The sequence below is a fragment of the Martes martes genome (assembly GCF_963455335.1).
Source record: "Martes martes genome assembly, chromosome: 7".
Lineage (NCBI taxonomy): Eukaryota > Metazoa > Chordata > Mammalia > Carnivora > Mustelidae > Martes > Martes martes.
In genome coordinates this window covers 59,534,833-59,556,669 of record NC_137894.1, presented here as the reverse complement: position 1 = coordinate 59,556,669, position 21,837 = coordinate 59,534,833, and the positions used below count along the sequence as shown (strand labels likewise).

Genomic DNA, 21,837 nt, shown 5'->3' with positions numbered 1-21,837 from the left:
CGGTTTTGTTTTTTTTTTTTTTTCCCCCTTTCAGTTTTGCTATTTCTTTTCTGTTCAGAACATACTGAGCCTACGGAAAAGTCAGAGCAAAGGCTCTGGGGCCTGAGACCCGCCACCATCCCATCCCACCACAGGCCTGGCTGGGCTGGGGGTACCAGTTGGAGTAAATGCACTGGCTGCTCCTTCTGGACAGTGGCCAGCAGGGCACTCTCGGCCAGGCCAGGGCGAGGCCCTGACAGGGACCTGCTTCCGCTCCTCAGCTTCCCTGCAACTATCTCCATCCACCCCAGCAGGAGGAACACAAATGAGGCAGGGTTGTCTCAGAGAAGCTCACAGAGGAGGGGCCCTGGTTCTTTAGGACCAAGCAGGCACCCATGCCATCTTCCCACTGCTTTTCTCCTCTCCCTGCACTGGGTCACCTCCGGCTTGTCAGGCTGGCCTGCCACACACAGATTCCAGGGTTACCTCCTTCTCCGACTCTGGAAACAGAAGGAAAGGAAGAAAGCAATTTCCCTCATGCTGCAGAAAAGGGCAATCGATTCATGAAGGGAAGGAAAGCCTTTCTTCTGCTATCTGAGTAGAAGGAGAGCTTTCCCGAAACCTTCCTGGGGTTGGATAGTCTGTGCCCCCCCAGGGTGACACTCCAGGTGAGGCCCCCATGTCTGGGGGTGAGACGTGGCTTTCTACACTCTGAATAACCTAACCGTGCAGCTCTTTCCCTGACACTCCCTAGCTTGATCTTGCCTAAAGCAGGCAGAGCTAGTACTGTGGGCTTCGTTTTGCTGAGACGAAGGCCTTCAAGCTGGGACTTAATTCCGAGGTCAAATGCTGTGCCCTTTCCATGACACCATGAGAGAAAATTGGCAGAGCAGGGGGATTAGAGAATGCAAAAATGATAAAGGAGATAGGGGCTTGACAGTATATACAGGCAAACATCACATGCACTGTCCCCCCACCCCCCAGAATAGAGGGAAGTGGGAGACCCTGCTCCATGGCTGGGCCCAGGATGCTAGGTGGGCATCCCTGAAGCCTAGGAGCTGGAGAAAGGCAAGAAGCCTGGAGCTCAGGGCCCTGTGTGCTCTTCGCCACTCACCTATCTGGGCCCACTGTCTCCTTTCCAAAGACGAATCCTCTCCTTGCCCAGAACCTTTTCCCAGACAGCATCTTATCATGGCTCCGCCCAGCCTCACGACAGCTTTATTATTCTCCTCATTTCCTATCTTCCATAGGAAGGTACTTGGTAAAGCAGCCCTCAGTACTGTCCCCTAGAGGTGTTTTTCTTGCTTCCATGTCTTTGCCTCAGGAACCCTGTCTGGAATGTCTTCCTTATTTCCTCGAAGCCAGATCCCCCCACATCCTTGAAGACCACCTCCAGAGTCCTAGCTTCAGATTGCCCCGGAGCCCCTCGCACTCAGCTCTACCTTTTCCGCTAAGCACCGGCTTGGTTTTGTTTGGATATAACAGGTGTAGTCAGCCCTCTCCTGATAGCCTCTACATTTTTACGCTGGTCTTGTCTTCCTGCTTGAGAGGGATGGTCTCTTCTATCCAGAACTGAGCTTCTGCTTCTGTTTCCTGCAGCTGGGGAACACAATGCCCAGCTCAGGGAAAAGTCTCAGTAAATTCTGTTATGAGTTGATAACTGATTCACTTCTTTAGACTTCACAAATAATTCATTCTACCCCTATACACCTACACCCCCCTGCCACCCCCCTCTGAGGAGCCCTGACTCCCCTCAACACGGGCTTGAGCACCACCGCCCCCCACCTCAGGAGGGAGAGGTGATGCGGTAGTTTTTCCACCGCCCAGTGACGCTGGCTCTCTCCTTCCCTTCCAAAGGGGTCAGCTAGTAGTCAAAATCAGAGTCCGTTGGGCTAGGGGTGGTTTTGTGCTTGGGAGGGAGACGAGGACCGTAGGGGAGCCTTGCGTAGGTCTCTCACATTTTTCCGGGGTGGCGGCCGGCCCCCAAAGCGGCGGGGAGGCGGCGCGGGGGAGTCGTGAACGCGGCTGCAGCACTCTCGAATCCCCAGGCGCCCGCCCTGGCCGCCGCGTCTCGGCTCCGCCCGCCTGTCAGCCGCCGGGAACCGGCGCTCGGGCGCGTGGTCGGGGTTGGAGACGTCGGAGATTGGAGGGCGCAGTCTCCCCGCCACCCCCGCTCCGAGCAAGCGTGTGCGGGAGGAACAATTGTGTGCGAGTGCGTGATTCGCTACACTTCGAGTGGCAGTTCTCAGCCAGAATAAGCGCCCCTCACCCCGCGCGCAGCGAAGGTACCCCCACACCCCCGCCAATTACTCGCGGTTCATCTTTTGCCGCCGCCACCCAGCTCCATTACGGTCAGCCATTTCCTTCCACCTGGACCGCTGGGAGGCAGTCCTCCGCCTTCCTCGACGGGCGCGAGGTCCTAAGTTTGTAAGGCTCCGAGGGCACCGACTCCGGTAGGGGTGGAGGGCGGGGAGACGAGAAGAGACGACTGTGACTTTGGGATTGGCCTGGCCTGGTGCATGTGGCCCCCCAGCTAGCAGCCGCCGCCCGCGCCCCACAACCGCCACGGCAGCCCCAGGGGAGCGCGGAGGAGGAGCCGCTCCCCGACTTCGTGGCCCACGAAAGGGTGGGGGTCAGGGGCGGTCTCTCCCGCCCGGTGCGCTCCTGCCCTGACGGCCCAGCCCGCTTCCAGGGCAGCCATTGCCATGGAGACCCCCGAGGCTATAAAGCCAGATAAGCAGGCAGGCGGCGACTCCCGCGCGGCTGAGCCCCCCAAGTAAGGAGCAAGCGCCCCGGTGTGGCCCGGCCCCCGCGAGCGGGGAGGAGGCGGAGGAGCGGCGCCAGCAGCTTGAGGAGCGGCGCGCCCCGCCAGGGCTGGATGCAGGCGCGCACGGCGGGCGCCACCGTCTCATCGGGGGAGCGGGGGCTGTCCCGGGTGAGGGTGAGTGGCGCGGCTCCAAGCCACAAGGGGCGGAGGGGCACCGGACAAGCGGAAAACAGCGGGACAGACAGAAGGGGGCCGAGCTTTGGCTCCCGTAGTCTCGTGGCGGGCCAGGCGCGGAGCCCAGAGTAGCAAGCAACCTACACCTCCAGGCGGGAAGCCCAGGGAAGGAGCTGCGAGACGCCAGGCGTGCGGCCCAGGAGCGGCAGGGAAGAGGGATCCGCTGGGGCACAAGAGTGGAAACGTCAGGACCCTCGGCTGCAGCCGCCCACGCGCTGAGGGAGCCACACCAGAGCACCAGTGGGGCCCAGAGCCCAGCGGGGCGCGGGAACAGGGGCGCCCCCGTGCGGAGCTGCTGGCCGCCTGGGAGCGGCGGCCGGGGCCATGCTCAAGCCCAAGGACCTGTGCCCCCGAGCGGGTACGCGCACCTTCCTGGAGGCCATGCAGGCGGGCAAAGTGCACCTGGCCCGCTTTGTACTGGATGCGCTGGACCGCAGCATCATCGACTGCCGCGCGGAGCAGGGCCGCACGCCGCTCATGGTGGCGGTGGGGCTGCCGGACCCCGCGCTGCGCTCGCGCTTCGTGCGGCTACTGCTGGAGCAGGGTGCGGCCGTGAACCTGCGGGACGAGCGCGGCCGCACAGCGCTCAGCCTGGCGTGCGAGCGCGGCCACCTGGACGCGGTGCAGCTGTTGGTGCAGTTCAGCGGCGACCCCGAAGCGGCCGACTCGGCGGGCAACAGCCCAGTGATGTGGGCGGCGGCGTGCGGCCACGGGGCGGTGCTCGAGTTCCTGGTGCGCTCTTTTCGCCGCCTCGGCCTGCGCCTCGACCGCACCAACCGAGCGGGTCTCACGGCGCTGCAGCTGGCAGCCGCCCGCGGCCACGGGACCTGCGTGCAAGCCCTCACCGGGCCCTGGGGCCGCGCAGCTGCTGCCGCCGCGGCCCGGGGCTCCAACTCCGACAGCCCCCCCGGCCGTCCGGCTCCCGCGCCCAGCCCGGAGCGCCGACGACCCAGCCCCCGCCGCTTACCTCGGCCTCTCCTGGCGCGCTTTGCGCGAGCTGCAGGCGGCCACGGTCATGGCGGCGAGGCTGGGTCAGGGGGCAAGGGCTCCGGCCGGCACCGCGCACAGGGCAGCGAGAGGCCCGAGCTGGGCCGGAGCATGAGCCTGGCGCTGGGTGCTGTAACCGAGGAGGAAGCGGCTCGGCTGCGGGCGGGAGCACTGATGGCCCGACCACACTCGCCCCAGTCTTCAGGGACCGGGCGGTGGCGTTCGCAGGAGGTGCTGGAGGGAGCGCCTCCGACCTTAGTGCAAGCCCCCATTGGCCTGAGCCCCCACCCGGAGGGCGGCCCCGGCTCTGGCCGTTTGGGTTTGCGCCGACGCTCCACAGCTCCAGACATCCCCAGCCTGGTCGGGGAGCCCTCAGGGCCCGAGAGCGGCGCGGAGTTAGAGGCCAACGCTCTGCCCCACTCGGTGCCTGGGCCTCAGCCTTGGCAGGGGGGCACGGAGGCCGTGGTGCTGCACGCTCAGCGGTAAACGGCGTCGAGGTTGAGCCCTGCTCCCCCCTCCTCTTATGTCTCTCCTCTGCTGGGATTTCTTTTTTTCAGGGCCCTCACTTTCCTGGCAGTTTCCCTGGCCTGTGATCCCATAATCTGTCCCCACTGCCCAGACCAGACCCCTAATCCTCTCTCTGAAAAGAAGCCCTATTTTATTTATTTATTTATTTGTGCTTGTCGGTATTCTCTGCCTAGGTCTCTCACCTTCCCTACCGCGTACCTTTCCTGTCCTGGAGGGGAGGAATAGAAGATGGATTCTGGAGGCTAGACAGCCTTTCAGCCAGGAAGATGGACCCCCTACCCTGAGCCCTAAGGCTCAGTTCTGAGCCTTGCCGACTCCTGCTGGGTCACCTCCTCCTTACCCCTTTCCCACATCCTGGCAGCCAGGCAGCAGGAGAGCTTGACTTGTAGAACAAAGACCTAGCCTCCCCCCTTTGCCTAGTGATGTGCCCGGTAATGCCGCAGGCTACTAAAGTCTCCCTTCCTAGGTGTTGGAGACAGAAAGCAAGGAGACCAGCCTTTGAGCCCTTCTGGACAGGAGGGCTGATTATGAAGGAATCTGGAGGTTAAGGTTTTCTGGGGGAAAAGCTCCTGCCTCCAGAAGATGAGATCATATTTAGGGGTGGGAGAGGCCCTGGTATTGAAGGCTAATTGTCCCCTGAAATAGCTTCTGGGTAATTTCAGCTCCCACCGGCAGACCCAGTTTTCAACTTCATGATGTGGGGTCATTGGACTACAGCAACGCCTGTCGATCCCAGCTCCCAGCACCTGAGCCCAGCTTCAGCTGGGCGGCATTTGAGTTTTACCTTTGAGGTCTCACCCCTCAGGGTCCAGCCTTATTTCCTCTCACTCTTAGAGCCTGAAATGGAAAGGACTTGGCCCTTCCCCGCTCCCACCACTTCCCAGCTCCCCTGGCGGTGCACGTGGGTTCCCCCCTAGGGTGGAATGGTTGCGAAGGCTTGGTTTAATTGTATTTCTCTCAATCCTCAAAGAACTCGTGTTTTGAGTCTTTGTATATGAAGCCGAAAGCAGCGGGTCTGATCCGAGGCTTAAGAACCTGACAATATCTCTTTAAATAGAAGCTCCGCGAGGGGGATAATTGACTGAAGTGTTTGCCACGTTAAACGGCGGCGCGCGGGAGTCGGGAAGCCCACACGAGCCGCAGGTCCGGGTTTAAATTACATCAAACTCCTGAGAGAGCTGGAAGGGGGCTGTTAAAGGGCTCCTGCTTCTCGCTGGGCCGTTAATGGAGGGCAGGGCGGATGATGGATGCTGGATGTCGAGACCAAGGACCCCTGCCTCTGCCGAGGCGCGTGGGACGCTGGCCCGGCCCAGCTTCATTACTGGGCAGATTAGTGAGTCAGAGGCAACCGTGGAGAGGTGGTTAAATGCCCTTTCCCGGCGTGGTCCTTCCTCCTCCCATCCCTCCCTGCCTTCCCCTTTGTGCGGGCCTGAGAGGCTGGCGGGGGTGGGGGGAGTTTTAGCGGGTCTGGCGAACGTGTGCCCCAGGATCTTGCGGAAGCGCTAGCACAGGTATCTGTGCGTCCAGCCCGCGGGATCGTTGGCGCTTGGGGGCTTTCTTTGTGAACCCTGAAGGTTGAACGTGCAGCGCCTCACCCGTCTGAAGTGGGGTCCTTTCAAGACGTCGATCTATACGCCTTTGCAGAACGGAAGGTTTCTCACGTGAACTCTAAGGAAACTGCCCGGAGCGAGAGTGACCTGTGCTGAGAAACTGGTCCCGGAGGTGAGCGGGCCTGGTGTAGGTGTCAGACTCCTCCCCAATCCTTCCACTTCCCTAAGGTCCGCAAGGCCGCGCCCTCTCCTCGCGCCCGGCGCTGGACGTGATCTCTGGTGCCCCCTGGTGGCAGCGCTGCGCTTTCCTTGCGGCGCCCGGGCTAGGAGTTTGGACTTCTGGTTTTACTAGGGATCATCGCAATGTACTTCTCCCTCTGTGTGCATTGACCCATGGAACCCTCTTCCTCTAGTAGTATGTTAAATCCGGATACTTGAAGTCATTTCCCAGCAGTGAAGTGAGGGACAGTAAACACAAAAACTCGGATTTGGAATAGCAGGAGCCCAGACCAGTCTTCACTAAGGACCCCAAGATCTTCCATCTTAAGGCTCCCAAGTTCGGAGAGCTTCTGCTCTGTTCTGAACAATAGGAGTCTCCAACCCCTTGTTTATAATTTCTGAAGCTTGGGACCTGCACTGTTTTCTTCTGATGAGATTTACTTTCATTTTGGGGTGTTTTGCCCTCCCCCTACTTGTTTCTTCCCACACACCTGCCTCTCCTCAGTACCACTGTCTGGGTGGTGGAACAATACAGATGCACTTGAAAAGCCAGAAGGAGAGGATCTGGGGTGGGATGGGGGATAACTGGACATCCCAAGTACAAACTCCATTTTTTTTTTCCTGATCCTGGCTTGCTCACTTACTCCCTGGCTGTGTTTAATTTTCATGGAGTTTTTTTTTTTTTTTTAAGATTTTATTTATCTATTTGACAGACAGAGACCACAAGTAGGCAGAGAGGCAGGCAGAGACAGAGAGAAGGGGAAGCAGGCTCCCCGCTGAGCAGACAGCCCAATGCGGGGCTCAATCCCAGGACCCCCGGACCATGACCCGAGCCCAAGGCAGAGGCTTTAACCCACTGAGCCACCCAGGTGCCACCTTCATGGAGTTTTATAATGGTTTAAGGATACAAGTATTTGGCTTCTTCAGAACACCATAAGGTCTGGGTTGAACATTAGGTAGGAGGTGCTGTCATCTTTCAAATGTCGCTGACCTGTGACTTTCTGGTTCATTGTCACCCTGGGGCCCTCCTTCCTTATTGAATAAACAACCACGAGGGCTCCTCTCCACCGAATTGCCAAGGGCTTGGTGGTTGAAAGCAATGTTCTTAAAAAAAAACCACAGCAGATCTTTCCTGTCTGCACTGAATTGTGTTTTTTTTTTTTTCTTTTAAAGATTTTATTTATTTATTTGACAGAGAGATCACAAGCAGGCAGAGAAGCAGGCAGAGAGAGGGGGGGAAGCAGGCTCCCCACCAAGCAGAGAGCCCGATGTGGGGCTCGATCTCAGGACCCTGGGATCATGACCTGAGCTGAAGGCAGAAGCTTTAACCCACTGAGCCACCCAGGCACCCCTGACTGAATTGTGTTTGACTGACTTGCTGTTCTTGCAGATTTCTTACTGGGCCCAGCTCCGTGCAGAAGTTCTCTATGTCCCTGCATTTCGTTCTCCTGCTCTTCCTACTCATTGTCAGCCCCAGAGCTTTGACACTGGGGTCCTCTCAAGCTCACTCCACTTTAGAAGAGACTTTTCTAAACGGTTTTCTTTTCCCAACTCTTGTTGCTTTCATCATTGTGCAGAATTGCCCAGGCCACTGGATCTCGGTACCCTAACATCAAGCTCAGAACTAGTCTGTGTGGGAGGCTAAGTGACGTACACATATGCTTTTGGAATGACACTGTGTGGTGGAAGGACTATTAGGACTCAGAAGAATAGTTAATAAATCCAGTATTATTCAGTTGCAAGAACTGGCCTCTCTTTGCCTTGCCAACGGCTCCTGATTGGGGGCTCCCTTTGGGGCGGCAGAAGGGTATGCTTGCTTACTAACAAGCTTCCATCTTCCATCAGCCTCCATCCCTGCCTGTCCCACTGGGCACTGCGGCTGCATCCTGGAGGCAGGACTGAGTTGGTGGGACTAGGACCCTCTGACCAGGGCAGCTGTCTGGGTGGGACTCCTGCGGAGAGCAGGAAAAGGTCGGCATGACTCCTGGATGCTGGCTGAGAGGTTTCCCTGAACCCTGGGCTTGGGTGGGGGGGAGGCGGAGCGGAGGGGGCTGGGGGACGCAGGATGAGCTCTCAGGAAGGCAGTGCTAGAACCAGAGTCAGAGCTAGAAGTTGAAAGAGAATTCCAGCCACCTCCCCTACCTGCAGGACTAGCACCAAGGTCTCTTGATTTTCAGCCACCTCACTGCTCTTTGATAACCCCTCAGTTCTGAGAACCGAAACAGAGACTGCTTTCTCTCGGGAAGCAGCTCCCGGCCACTTCCTAGGGACAGCCTGGGGAGAGCAGCCTCTGACTTGCCTTAGAGTGAGAAGCGAAAGGGAGAAGGGAGGCACTGAGGCAGAAAGTGGTTATAGCCCTGGTGGCTGCCCCCCAGAGCCCCTCTGGTACCAGCAAGCACAGCCCATGGCCCTGGGCCTTCCTGGCTGGGTTCTGGTCCCTTGGGGAGGAGGGCTCTGTCTCTTTCTCAGCTCTTTCAGCCCCGAGGGCCTTTCACTTCCTGTTTCCCTCCTTATCTGCCTTCAAGGGCCCACAGGCCACCAGGGAGTTGGGTTTTCTGTGGACTTAGAGTGGCTGCTGGGGAGCTTACATGGTGGGGAGAGGGGCAACCAGACACCCACTGCAGGTGTCCAGCTTGAAGACAGCCTGGCTCCATTCTCAGAGACAACAGCCCAGAGGTTTTTGAACACTCAGTTTAATTTAAAACAGGCACAAGTGCAAACAATTCACAAAAGTTTCTAGGGAAGATGCTTTTGTTTTTAAAACTCTGACCTTTAAAAAAGTCCTTGCAATTTTTTTTTTCCGGCCCCAACGCAGGCCATTGGGGAGCAGAGGAATCTAAAAATATTATCTAGATAGGGTCCTGACACCTGGAGTTCTTCCCTGGATTCCCTGACTCACAATATCCCTGAAGGTGGGGAGGGAAGAGGGAGAAGGGAAGGAGCAAGGGCATATGGTTTGCACAAAGGGGGTGCCCATTTTCTTGACAGGATGGGGCTCCAGGAGGTGGTTCACCTCCCCCCAGACCAAGATTTTGAGAAGAACGGGTCCTTGATGACCTGGTTATTGAGAGGAAGCTCACAGCCGAAACAAAGTATGTTCCCTCACCATTCCTGTCTCAGCTCCCAGACTCCAGTGTAGAGGAGAAACTTGGAAATCTGCCAAGCCCCTAGAATGTATTAGACTCAATGCAGACCTCTCCGCTGGTCAGGTAGAAGCAAGGGACTTGGGAGGTGGGAAGCCAGGCCAGGAAAGCAGGTCCCTTTGGAGTAGAACTTAGTGGCAAAAAGGTTGGAAAAACTTTACGGAAGCTGGCTGTGGGTGACCTGAAGGGAGCCAAGCTGTCGGAGTGACCATCTGTCACTTACACACACACACACACACACACACGCATGTGGTGTTCTCTCCATCCTGTAACGTGAGACCACGTTTACCACCAACTCCATTCTTTCTCTTTCACCCAGAGCAACGCTCCACCTCCTTCCCTGGCCTGTGAGCAGGCTGGTCACACTTTGGGGCAGGCTGTGCAGGGAGAGTGGATGTCAGTGCAGGTGAGTTGGGAAGCAGGTGCAGGTTGGACTGTACCTTCGGGAAGTCAGACACGAGGGAGGAAGACAGCTTCAGGCAGTAGAAACCTTCCCCGTGGCCCTCTCGAGACCCCAGGGTTTAGAGTTGGAGCGGAGAACAGCAGCTATCCTGGGGAAGACCAGCAGTCTGCCCTCTTGGGTAGCCTGGGATGCTTGTGTACAACTATCTTTAAAAAACTGCAGCAGCCTTTTCGGCTGGGTTGGCCATAGTGGCCAGGAGTGCTGGTCTCCACGTTTCTTAGAAATATCCCTGTGCAAGTGACAAAGGGTCATCCTGTAGAAGGGGTCTCCGTCATCCCAAAGGCAACTGGGGACTCTCTTGGGAGAGAGAGAGACCGAGGGGCAGGTCCGGCCTGGCCCAGTGGGCGGAAGGGCAGGAGGGTGTGGGTGGGGTTTCACATTCAATCTTTGGAGAGAATACTGAGAGAATGAGGCAGGCGGGCCCTGCCGGTGGGCTGGCAGCCCAGTGTCCCCTGCCTGGGGATATTGGTGGCAGATGCGCTCTGCAGGTGGGCTCAGCAGGTGGAGGTCTGCTTGCGGTAGAGCTGGATCAGGGGGACCAGGCACTCAGGCAGCCCCGTCTGCAGCAGGAAAGGGTGGTCCAGGAGCTCCTGAGCCGTGGCTCTCTCCTGGGGGTCCCGCACCAGCATCCGTTCCAGGAAGTCTCGAAGCACTGGGGAGACCTGTGGAGACAGGGCAGCACTGAGAGCAAGCTGACACATGCAGTCACTTTGGGGTAACTCGTCTGCCCATCCCCACCATCACTGGAAGGTCTCAAATTCTCTTGTTTCTTACTTCCTGGCAGCACCAACGCTCAGCAATTTTCAGATTATCAGGTAGGTAAAGAAACTTGGCCTCAGTCCAGGAAAATGGCTAGTTCACCTCTAGGGGGTGCTACTGAGCGGTGAAAGGAAAATGCCAGGCTCCTGGGGAGCCTGGCTGCAAATATATAGCCCATTCCCCACCCTGCTGCTGGAGACTCTCAACCTTCAGGCTCTGTGGCTCTGTGGAAGGGGCATGGCATTGGTATTAGTGATCCAGTCCTGGGTCTATCCCTGGTCTTCGACAAGTTGTGATTTTCTCTAGACATCAGTTCTCTTATCTGTCCAATGGGCTAATGATAAAATGTGCTTGCCCTGTCTTTAGTGAAGATCAAAAAAGAGGCTAGGGATGAAGTGTCTTGAAAAATAAAAAAGAGCAAAGTGAGACCTGACAAGGAAGATTTCTTTAATGCTCTAAGCCTTGGAGTCTAAGTCAAGGGCTTATCTTGGTTCATTTTGAGCCAGTATCTCGGGATGAGGCTAAGTCTTGGGCTGTTGCGGAAGGCTACATCCTCTGCGGAGTTAGCCAACTGGAAATCTCCCATATGTGTTGGTCCTGGGGCTGGCAGTGCAGGCTCCAAGGACCAGTGGTCTGGGAAGTTGTTTCCTGACTGTCCTCTCATCCAGCTGTGCAGGGGCCACAGGAGTATTTTATCATTTAGGGCCTGGGTTTCAACCCTCTGCGACATTTCTCACTCTGGCCACTAGATGGCAGTGCCATTTTGCTGCCCCGTGCTGACCTGGCCACCAGCAGGGGGTGTCCACAGGTAAGGCCTGTGGGGTTTGGGTGGATTTGGCAGAAAAGGGTTAAATGCATGTGCACTCGCACATGTTCACTGGTTTTAAGGGAAAACCTGCGGCTCAGATGTGGTCAGGATGTGCACTGTTGGAGGACAAACTGGTCTGCTGAACGAGACTGGGAACACCGTGCCATGGGATGGCTCCCCTGACAGAGGGAGTGGAGGGGCTTCTGCTCAGTTAGCTTCTCTAGAATTCCTCCACAGGATATCAGGGATTCTGGCAGCCTTGCTTTCCCTTCTCTCAGGCTCCTGTCAATTGCTTGCAGGTGGAAACTTGTCCGAGGGGCCACAGGAGTTTGCCACAGGCTTTGTGTGGAGAAGGCAGAGCCTTTTCTGGGAGCCTCTGGCTTCTGTGGAAGGAAGAGGGTGGGCCTAGGCCTCAGGAAGAATGGGGTCAGCAGGGTCCACCCTGAGCACTGACTGACCTTGTGAGAGTTTTTCAGCCTGGGTGGGGGGCTGTCCCGGAGCCTCTTCATGGCCTGCACTGGGGAGTCACTGAAGTACGGTGGCTCACCATCCACCATCTCAATCACCATGATGCCCAGGGACCAGATGTCCACCTGTAGGAGGAGAATGTCCCAGATGGTGCCGGCCAGAGTAGGGCCCCTGGGTAGCAGTGTGTTGCACAGGGACAGGAGCAGCTGGCCTCCTTCCTGGCCACCTGCCCTGTGACCAGTTACTTCCTGCACGAGTGCCCACTGACTGGAGGGACAGAGCTGTCAGCCATTCTTGGAGACTGGCCATCAGATGTGAAAAAGCCTGGTCATACCCCACCTTGCCCACGAGCTGCAGGAGGGAACAGTTTGTGGCAGCAAAGTCACAAGCGAGGGCAGACCCATCCATGAGCTGGGAGGGGGCATTAGGAAGTGGGGTAGGGTATGGACTAAGTGGGAATCCAAAAACCAGGGCTATTTGGGGGAGGGATGTCTCTGCAGGGGCCATAGGAGCTGTTTGTTCCCAACTGGAACTTCTGGGAGGACGGGGCATGGAGGGACTGCTTACCTCAGTCGCATACAGAGACCTGGAGATCACCTCAGGAGCCATCCAGTAGGGGGTTCCTACCAGGGACTTCCTCTTCGGCACATCTTTGCTGATCTGAGCACAGAAGCCAAAGTCCGAGAGTTTCACCTGTATTTGAGATGAGGCGGGGCGCGGAGGACAGGGAGTGGTGAACTAGGAGCAGGGGCTGAGTAAGCTTCAAGCACAGACACAGGGGGCGGGGCACAGGCATGCCAGGTTGGGGAGGGCCCTACCCTGCCATCGAGGGTCAGAAGGATGGAGTCACTTTTGATGTCCCGGTGGATGACGCCCTGGGCATGCAGGTAAGCCAGAGCCTGCAGCACGGCCTCACACACAGTGGCGATCTGCTCCTCGTTCAGCCTGGACAGGGAAGACCAGGCCACAGACAGAAGACATGAGCTTTGGCAGAGCTGCAGGGCTGGGCAGATCAGGTGCCCCTGGGCCCGGGCCCCATAGCTCCCGGGCAATACGTGCGGGGGTCCAGTCAGGCCAGAGCCTTGGTGGAAATGGGCCTGGACCGAGGCTGGAGACCCCCACCCCACTCCCCGGAACCCTCTTGGGTCTGTTAACCCGAACGGACAGGGGGTGCTCACAGTAATGTGACAGGCACCCCAAGTTTTCCTGGCCTGAGGCTGCCCAATTCCCCCTGCTGGGACAATGAAGGGAGCAGCCAGTGCTCAGAGCCCAGCCCCTGCCCCAGCTGCTCACCTTACTTGGGAGACGATGTCCGTGAGGGCCCCGCCCTGCAGGAACTCCATAAGCACCCACAGCTCCTCACCCACCAGGTAGCTCTTGTACATCTCCACCACGTTGAGGTGCTGGTAGTCTCGCATGATCACCACCTGGGGAGCAGAATGGGGAGGGAGGGTGCCTGAGTGTTGGCCCCGGTCCCCACGGCCCCACTCCTGGACAGTCATCCTCAGTGCCGGACCCTGTCCCGCCATCTCCTCCCACCTCATTAAAGAGCAGCTCCCTGCGCTGCTGCTTCCTGAGGTCCATCATCTTGACGGCCACCTGGCGGCCCGAGTGCTTCTCCCGGGCCAGGCAGACAATGCCCGTGGAGCCCTCGCCGATCTTCACATAGCTGTCCAGCAGCATCCGGGGGTCACCCTGGTCCACCACCATCCTGAGCGCAGCCTTGAACTGCTCGTGTGTCACAACACCTGTGTCCTCACTAGCCAGGGCGCTCTTGGCCACTGCAGGGTCCTGGGGCAGGTACAGGTTGCTGGTGCTGATCTGGGCTTGCCTGGTGCGTGGGGAGCCCGCAGGGGAAGACCGGCCTGGGGTGGGGCCGGTGGGGGGGGCTGTGCGGAGGGACTTCTGGGGGCTGCTGGTGTCCGAGGTGGTCAGAGGGCTGAAGGTCCCCATGGGCGGGTCCGAAGGCAAGGACTGGGCCTTGGCCACCAGGCTTGGTGGGGGGTCTTTCTGCAGTGGTGGTGGTGGTCGGAAGGAGGAGTTAGGCTGCAGGAAAGGAAAGAAGAACAGAGACGGGTTTGGCTGTGGGAGCATTTGGAGTGACCTTCCCAGAACCAGGGGGTGATCTCTGGACAGGGGCGTGTCTGGCAGGGCATTGGACCAAATAAGGGAGGTGCTATGGGCAAGGATTTTCAAAGGGAGCCGAAGCCAAAGTTCATGCTCAGGAGCCCAGCCCCCAGCATTCCCAGGTGAGCAGTCCAAACAGCGGCTCTTTATATCCGCTCTGCCTCGCCTGGGAAGCCGAAGAAAGCAGAGTCTCTGGGGTGTCCTCTGCTGGGTATTTCTTCCTGGGTAATTGACAGCCAGACCCCAGGGAGGCCACTAAGAGGCCGTCTTCCCTCTGTACTGCTGGGCTGTGTGGGGAATCTGGGTCAGAAGCACTCTGCATTCCTGGGGTGCTCCCACCCAAGGGCCCAGGGTGGGCAGAAGAGGCCCTGAGCAGTGGCGGGGTGGGGGTCTCGTGGGCAGCACGGCAGCTGGGACTGCTCCCCAGCCCAGGGCAGGGAAGCACAGCAAGGGGTCTGCTAGCCCCACTCGTGCCTGACAGCAGGAGCCTGCGTGTCTGTCCTGAGAGTATGTCCCCAAGAGGGGACCACAGAGCTGTGTTATCTTCTGGGGGGGTTCATAGGTATGTCTCCCGGGGTTGGGAACTGGTGCCAGAGAGATCTGGAATTAGGAGGCCAGGGGTAGGGAGGTTTCCTAGAGGCTCCGCAGAGCAGCCTCTGTCTGGAACATGACTCCTGGCTGATGACTGCCCCGCCCCCAAGGAAGGGAAGGGGGCACACCCCTCCCCCCAGCCCTTATGGCCTCTGGCAGGGAGGGAGGGAAGGTGGAACTGAGTGGCAGACTGGGCCTCAGTGAGCCCAAGGCCCAGCCCTGAAGCCTCTGAGGCTCCTCGCCTTTCAGGGCCCAAGCCCTCCAGCCAGCCTGGCAGGAAAGGGTTCCCTCCTTGGGTTCTCTCTAAGGAGCTGGCGAGGTGCAACATGATTCTTCCCAGGGATTATATGATTTTAAAAGGGGCACCTGGAAAGGGCCCTGAATAACCTAACAAGGGACACTTGAGGGGCTGCAGAGAACTTTCCAGAACATCTCAGAACCCATCATATGGCAGTTGTCTAGTTGCCCACTGAGTCCTGGTCCAGATCCCCAGAACTGCAGCAACCTCCAAGAAATCTCCCCAAGCGCTCAGCTTGGGCCGAGGGACCCCAAGTCTGGGCCTTGGACCCCGCCAGGCTCAGCAGAGCCTCGTCAACCTCTTCTGCACCTTCTCCCCGGGTTTCAGGGTGCCCCCCTCTTACCCAGTGCCTGATCTTGCCTAGAGGGGAACATGTACACAAATGCCCTTGCCAGCAGCGAGCCAAGCTGTGGCAGTCTGCCACCCCCGCCCCACCGGCACACCCCAAAATGTGCACCAGCCTCTGGCAGGCTATGCCTGACTCGGGCTCAACCTTCACAGCCAAGGAGCCAGGAGAGCCTCCTAGCACTGCTGCATGACTCCATCCTGCCCGGTGAGCACCTCTGGGGGGTAAAGAGACCCTTCCATGTCTTTGCCAGCACCCGACCCTCACCCACGTTTCCCCACTCTGTGTAGTGGAGCAGTGGGACCTCTGGACTTGGGGTCATGACCTAAACTCCAGTACGGCTCCTGCTCTGACCAGCCGTGACTCTCAGGCAACTTACCCTCTCTGAGCCCACCTCGTCTATCAGGGCACGGTGATCTGGGGAGCTGCAGAGAATGCAGAATCCTGCTCCAGTAAGTCCTTAGAGCAGTGACTCTGCATTTTAACAAGGTCCCTGGGCTCTGATGCCAGAGGACTGTGGACCACCATGGGAGCAGCTTTGGACAAATGGGCTCTGTGATTCCTCGGCCTCATGGAGGCTGTGGGAGGGCTGGGACTTGGGGTGCGGGGAGCATGGTCACGCCTGAGGCTGGAAGGCCATGTCCTGGGAGCAGAGATTTCACAGGACAGCACCCTACACAGCTCACTTGGTCACACAGACACCGAGGCAGCCCCCAAGGCCCAGTAAAAAGGTTGCCTGCTGGCCTGCAAGGCGCGGCTCACAGAAAACATGCTCTCTGAGCATCTGGGTCGGGCTGGATAGAATGTGGGGGCCCAGAAGCATCTAGAGCTGCTCTTGAGGTTGCTCTCATCATCCTTCATCTGTCTCCACATGGATGTTGAAGGCAGGCTGTAAAATAATTCCCTTCACCTGCTGGCCTTTTGGCCCCCTACACAGGCCAGCTCTGTTCTCTGGTTGAGTTGGCTTGGGCGGCAGGGTGGGGGAGGTGAAGACAGGCCCTGAGATGGGCCAAGGAGGGGATTTGCTCCCCCTCCACTGTCAAGGCCCCTATGGAGACACTGTTGCAGGCGCCTGCTGAACTCAGGGGCCAAGGGTGCAGCGGGTGTGTGGCTGGCTGGCTGGCTGGAAGCAGCAAAGAGCAGGGATCCAGACGAGGGACCAGCCCCAATGTGGCCTGGGACGTGGGATGCGAGGTAGTTGGGCTGGGCTCCGGTCTTCACTTCCCCAAGCTCTGGACCTGAGCATCCCTTTGTTACCCTCGATGCCTGTCTCTACAAGATGGGAGCTTTGACTTAATGTCACCACAAGAAAAGTCCAGAGGAAACCTCTTAAGCCATACCAAGAAAGGGAAAGGGGGACAAAAAGTGGAGTTAGTTGTTACGGGCTCTGGAGTTCGTTTTGTGACTGAGACATCTTTTTGGGTGGGAAGCTACCAGAAGGGGCGTGCATGCGGTTACAATGATGCCATCTTTCCTGCCTGGGCCATGGCAACAGGGCCAGGCTCTCCAGCCATGGGCTTGGGGGGCTATAATCTAAGTGCCTTGGAGGCAAAGGCCATGTCCTTAATATTTTAAAAATAGTAAAGCCATTTATTGAGGGTGTCCCACTTCGACAAGGCCCTTAAATGCATTATCTCATTTAATTCTCAGAACGTCTGGGTTGTTTTATCTTTGCACGGGTACTATTATTACCTGTATCTGTCGATGAGGAAAGGGGCTCAGAGAGGTTAAGTAACTTGCCCAGAGGCACTAAATGGTAAGAGCAAGGCTGACTTCAGTCCTGGTCAGCCTGACCCTTCATCCCTCAGCTGTGGTCCTAATGGATGTCCTTGACGTATAACAGAGTACAGGGTACACAGTAGGGTGTTTAACCAAGATGTGCTGATTTTGTTGGGGTCTTTCGACTTAGCCTTTCTGCCTAAGAGGAACCACTTCTAAATCTCCCCAGTTCCTGTCTTAACGCTTTGGCCTCCCTGCCCCCAGTCCGGCCTCAAGGTCTTTTGCTTTTAGTCAAAGTGAGTAACTGCGGGCCATGCTTCCTGGGGCCGAGTACAAAAGCCCTAGAGTCACACACCCTTCTGTAGCCTTTCCTGGCCTGAGGTGGCAATTGGTGGCTTGACCTCCCAGGGCACCAGTGTCCAACCAGGTGCTGAGAGTCCTGAAGCAAGCCCTGGGGTGTATGGAGGGGCGGAAAGCTGGCTGCTGGTTTGGTCTGGTGGTTCCTGGGGCTGTGGGGGTAGGGTAAGAAGATGGATGCAGTGGTTCTCAACTGGGGCTGATTTTATTCCCCAGCAAGGGACATCTGGCAATGTCTGGGGGGGATTTCCGGTTGTCCCAGCTGAGGAGTGCTATCTGTAACTAGTGGGTAGAAGCCAGAGATGCTATTACGTATCCCACAATGCACAGGACAGCCCCTAGGACAAAGGATTATTTGACCCAAATGTCACAGGGGCAGGGGGTGAGAAGCGCTGGCCCAGATCAGAGGAGAGGAAGTCTCTCTCCTGGCTTTTAAAGGCCTGGCTCGAAAGTATTTCTCTAGAAATGTACGCCCCAGGTGCCGGGAAGGAAATCATTGCCCTGGGTTGGGAATGGTGGTGTCTCCAAGCCCTAGACAACGACCCCCTGTTTCCACTGCACACCCTGCTGCAGTGGCCTACGGTAGATCCTTGGTAAAATGCAGGATGGACAGGCCGACTGAGGCTGGCTGGACAACCTGTTCCCGCTGTGGGGTACTGGCAGGAGCCCAGAAACATGCAGGTCATGCCCAGTCCAGTGTTGACACCCTCTTTTTCCAAATCCCCGAAGCCCCGCCACAGGATTCCCAAGAGGCCATCGAGCGATCAAGTTCCAGTTCTCACCTCCTGGGCACTTGTTCGGCCCTCTACCCCCCACTCCACGGGGGAGCCCAGCCCACATCCTTCATCCCAGTGATGGCACAAAGCCCAGAACCTTCCCTTGGGTGCCTTGTGTTGGCAGTGACTTAGAAAGGTTGACGGTCCAGGCTACTCCCCAAACTCTCCACCCAAGTCCTGACTAGAGCACACTCAGATATCACCACCACTGGGGAGGCGCCAGGCTTGCTCTGAAAGCCCTCGGGGGACAGGAGCTCTGTCACTCGTGTCACTTGTCGCCTGTTGTTTCTTAGGTCTGACTTCCCAACCTCGTGCTGCAGCATAAGGTCATTTCTGCCTGCCCCTCATGAAGGAGGTGCAGATGCCATGATCAGAAAGCCTTGGGGAGCAAGAGCCCGGAGGGCCCTCTCATTGCTGCCTTCCCTGACTCTTTCTCCACCCCTGGGTCTTCCCCAACCCCCTCTGAGCCCACCTTCTCATCGGCCAAATGGGAAAGGATGGTGCTGTCACCACAGACAGGACATCACAGGGCGTGGAAGAAACAAGTGCAGTCTCCTCTGCCTGCCAAGAAATGTCCCTTCACTGTTTCATATTTCACAAGAAAAATCTGTGCATTCCAGGCTGTGGCGCGTGCCGAAAGTTGGCTTTCCTGCTGCTCCCAGGCCTAGGCAAACTCAACCCCCCAGCTTTTCACAGAGCACACAAACCCCAAAACAAATCGTTACAGAAACAGTAAACGAAACAACCTGTCCAGAAAAGGGGAGAGGGATGCCTGGGTGGCTCAGCCGGTTAAGCGTCGGACTCTTAGTTTTCCGTTCAGGTCATCATCTCAGCGTTGTGGGACTGAGCCCCACATCAGGCTCTGAGCTCAGCAAGGAGTCTGCTCAAATTTCTCTCTCCCTCCACCCCTCCCTGCACTTGTACTCTCTCTCTCAAATAAATAAATAAGTAAATCTTAAAAAAAAAAAAAAAAAAGGTGGGGGCAGGGGAGGAAGGGAAGAATCCTCCTCACCAGAGAAGGGGTTCACATGAACATCTGTGACTCCTGAGGGAGAAGCAGTTCAGGGAACCTCTGGTCGCCCTCAGGAGGGCACTGGGGCAAGCGAGGGGTGGAGACGGAAAGAAGCTCTGAGGAGAGGGAGGCCGAGACCCTGCCCCCAACCAGTGTCGGAGCACCGGTCTCTGCCACGGCCTGGCTGGGGGGGTCTGGGCTTATCGTTAAAGGTGATTGCCTCCCACTGCGATCCACCCAGACACACGGTAGGGGGCAGGAATGTAAACTGGGGTGTACTGAAACTCCCTCGGAGGCCCCCCAGGAAATGAGCGGGCCTGCAACCTCTTGACTCACCAGGGCTAAACGTCGGGAAGACCAGAGCTCAGCTGGTTCAGGGTAGACTCCTCAGCTGAGGCTCTTGATCATTCTGTTCCCTTTTGCTCTCCCTAGCCTGAGCCTGTAAATGGGCAAGGCCAGGCTCCCGGGCCCTGCTGAGGGCGGCCCCAGCCCCACCTACCTTGCTCTGGGAGGGAGGGCCCGACTTGCTGCTGCTGGAAGTGGCCATGGCTGTGGCAGGAGTAGACAGGAACATGCTTCTGAACAGTCTGCGCTTCAGGCTGTTCTCCTGGGTCTTGGGGCTGGGGCTGCCCTCCCCGCCTGGCCTGCCTGTGGCCGAGCCCACCAGGCAGGACTGTGGCCGGGCCTCCTCCGAACCGTGCCTGGCAGCCTTGGCCCTGCGCCTGCTGGTGGCTGCAGGGGGCGAGGTGCCAGGTGGGGAGCTCTGCAGGCAGGCCCCCAGCTGCAGACAGCGCTGTGTGGCGCCCTGAAACTCTGCAGGGCCTAACGACTGGGCCTTGGTGGCCAGCCCATTGGGGAGGACCCTCGGGCTCTGTGGCTCTGGCCACGGCATCGGCCTGCGGCCTGCTGGTGTGTCCCCGTTGCAGCTGAGGTAGAGGCCATGGGGGTCAGTGCGCTCAGACTGGGGGCTCTGCAGGTACATGTCTGGGTCCGTGGCCCAGTGCTCATCCCCCAGCAGCCCCAGGGACTGTGCCCGCCGCCGGCTGGTGGGGCTGCGGCCACGCAGGGTGTTGGAGCTGATGACCGACAGCTTCTGGATGTCGTTGAGCAGCCCTGAGATGTAGCCGTCCGTGGGCACCGAGCTGCCCCGCACCACGGTCTGTGGGGGAGGGAGAAGAGCATGAGCCAGTGGCCTGTTCATGGTAGGAAGCCTCCATGGGGTGGGGTGGGGGGGCTTCTTGGGGAAGGACCCCTAAGGACCTCCCTTCCTGTGTCATCCATCTGTTCCTTAACTTTTCAGCCACTCATCAGGACCATGGCAGGTCAGGCCCTTGCAGGGCGGCGGGCTGAGGTGGGGGGCAGGAGAGGGGACAGACCCTTGTGGGGCGGCAGGGTGTGGGGGCAGGGAGGGAGGCAGAGATCCAGGGAGAAAGCCTATTGTCATGGGGCTCGCAGTCCAACAGCACAGACAGGGGGTAAACCCTGAAATGGAGTGGGCAGCTGAGCTTGGGGAGCTGAGGGGGCGGGGTGGGGGAGTCCAGTCCTCCCCACCCCCCAACCCCCACCCCCCGCCTCGGGGGCCTGCTGTCATTCTCTAGCTCTATCTGTGGCTTTATGGGAGATGTACGGAGCTCCCAGAGGAGGCAGCAACCAGGGCAGGGCTCTCCTCCACATACACTGACAGGCCCCTGACTCCAACTCCTCTTGCCCTTCTTGACCCACACACCAAAATCCCCCTGGTCTGGGAGCCCCAGCCCCAGCTGCGGGTCCAAATATTGCACAGGACACACTTAATGCTAAAAGATTATGTGTTGTTACCTGAAATTCAAATTTTGCTGGGCATCCTGTAATTTGATTTGCTAAATCTGGCAATACTCTTGGTCTACAGAGAGGGTCGCCCCAGGCTCCTTCTCCCTGGAAATTGAGTCCTCACCCCAGGTGAGGCTCATGGAGGGGGTGGGGATATGAAAACAGCCCACTGATTGATAGCTGGTGATGAGGTAGTCCCTCCAAGTGCCTCTGTGGTCTGGCCAGGCATGGGCTTCTGTGGAGTGGGAGAGGCTAACCTCAGCATCCCCCGACCTCCCGCCCCTGCCCACCTTACCTTCATGGGCTGGAGCTGCACCCGCGTAATTCGAGAAGGATCCACCACAGGCTTGGGCCGTCGCAGGGTGTCCAGGATGTTCTGCCATTGTGGCGGGAGGCCCACAAACTTGCCTTCTTTGGGGTCGAAGGAGGTGTGGACGCGGTGCTGGAAGTTCTGTGGGGCTGAGATCTCAGGGCGTTTCTTCTTTTTCTTCCGGAACATGGTGCCTGCGTGGGGAGGGTCGGGCTGAGCTCCAGGGAGGGGCTTCATGGCTGCCTGGCCCCGGGAAGCATAGGTGGCTGCAGTGAGTGCTGGGGTCCCCCTTCCCCCACCCCACTCAGGGCTCCCTCCCGCCAGCCCAGGGCTTCCCCTCACCTCTCGTCCCTACTGCTTCAGGGATATGGCCAGCTCCCAGTGAAGCAGTCCCAGAAACAACAAAAGTGCCAGAAATAAGCCAACACAGACTATAAACAAGGAAAAGAGGTGTCTGTCTTCTTGTCTGTGCCAAGTCTCCTGCCGAGCAGGCAGACTCTGGGGGTGTGTTTTTATAAGCTCCAAAGCCCATTACAAATATCATTCCACTGTCGAATAATTTAAAAAGGGGAAAGAGGGAAGCAAGC

The 21,837-nt window shown here is 58.0% G+C and overlaps 2 protein-coding genes across 2 annotated transcripts; one reads left to right on the top strand and one right to left on the bottom strand.

The window, feature by feature from the left end:
- Positions 1–3,304: 3,304 nt before the first annotated feature.
- Positions 3,305–4,453, top strand: ANKRD63 (ankyrin repeat domain 63; the record flags this gene model as incomplete). The annotated part of the gene is made up of 1 exon (XM_080809232.1): positions 3,305–4,453. One exon carries the CDS (start codon positions 3,305–3,307, stop codon positions 4,451–4,453), a length of 1,149 nt encoding a protein of 382 aa, XP_080665358.1.
- A 4,493-nt stretch (positions 4,454–8,946) lies between these two features.
- Positions 8,947–21,439, bottom strand: PAK6 (p21 (RAC1) activated kinase 6; the record flags this gene model as incomplete). Its single annotated transcript, XM_080809199.1, has 8 exons — positions 8,947–10,532; positions 11,896–12,030; positions 12,473–12,598; positions 12,724–12,850; positions 13,199–13,332; positions 13,445–13,951; positions 19,631–20,290; positions 21,236–21,439. 8 exons carry the CDS (start codon positions 21,437–21,439, stop codon positions 10,365–10,367), a joined length of 2,061 nt encoding a protein of 686 aa, XP_080665325.1. The 3' UTR covers positions 8,947–10,364.
- Between the last annotated feature and the right edge of the window lie 398 nt (positions 21,440–21,837).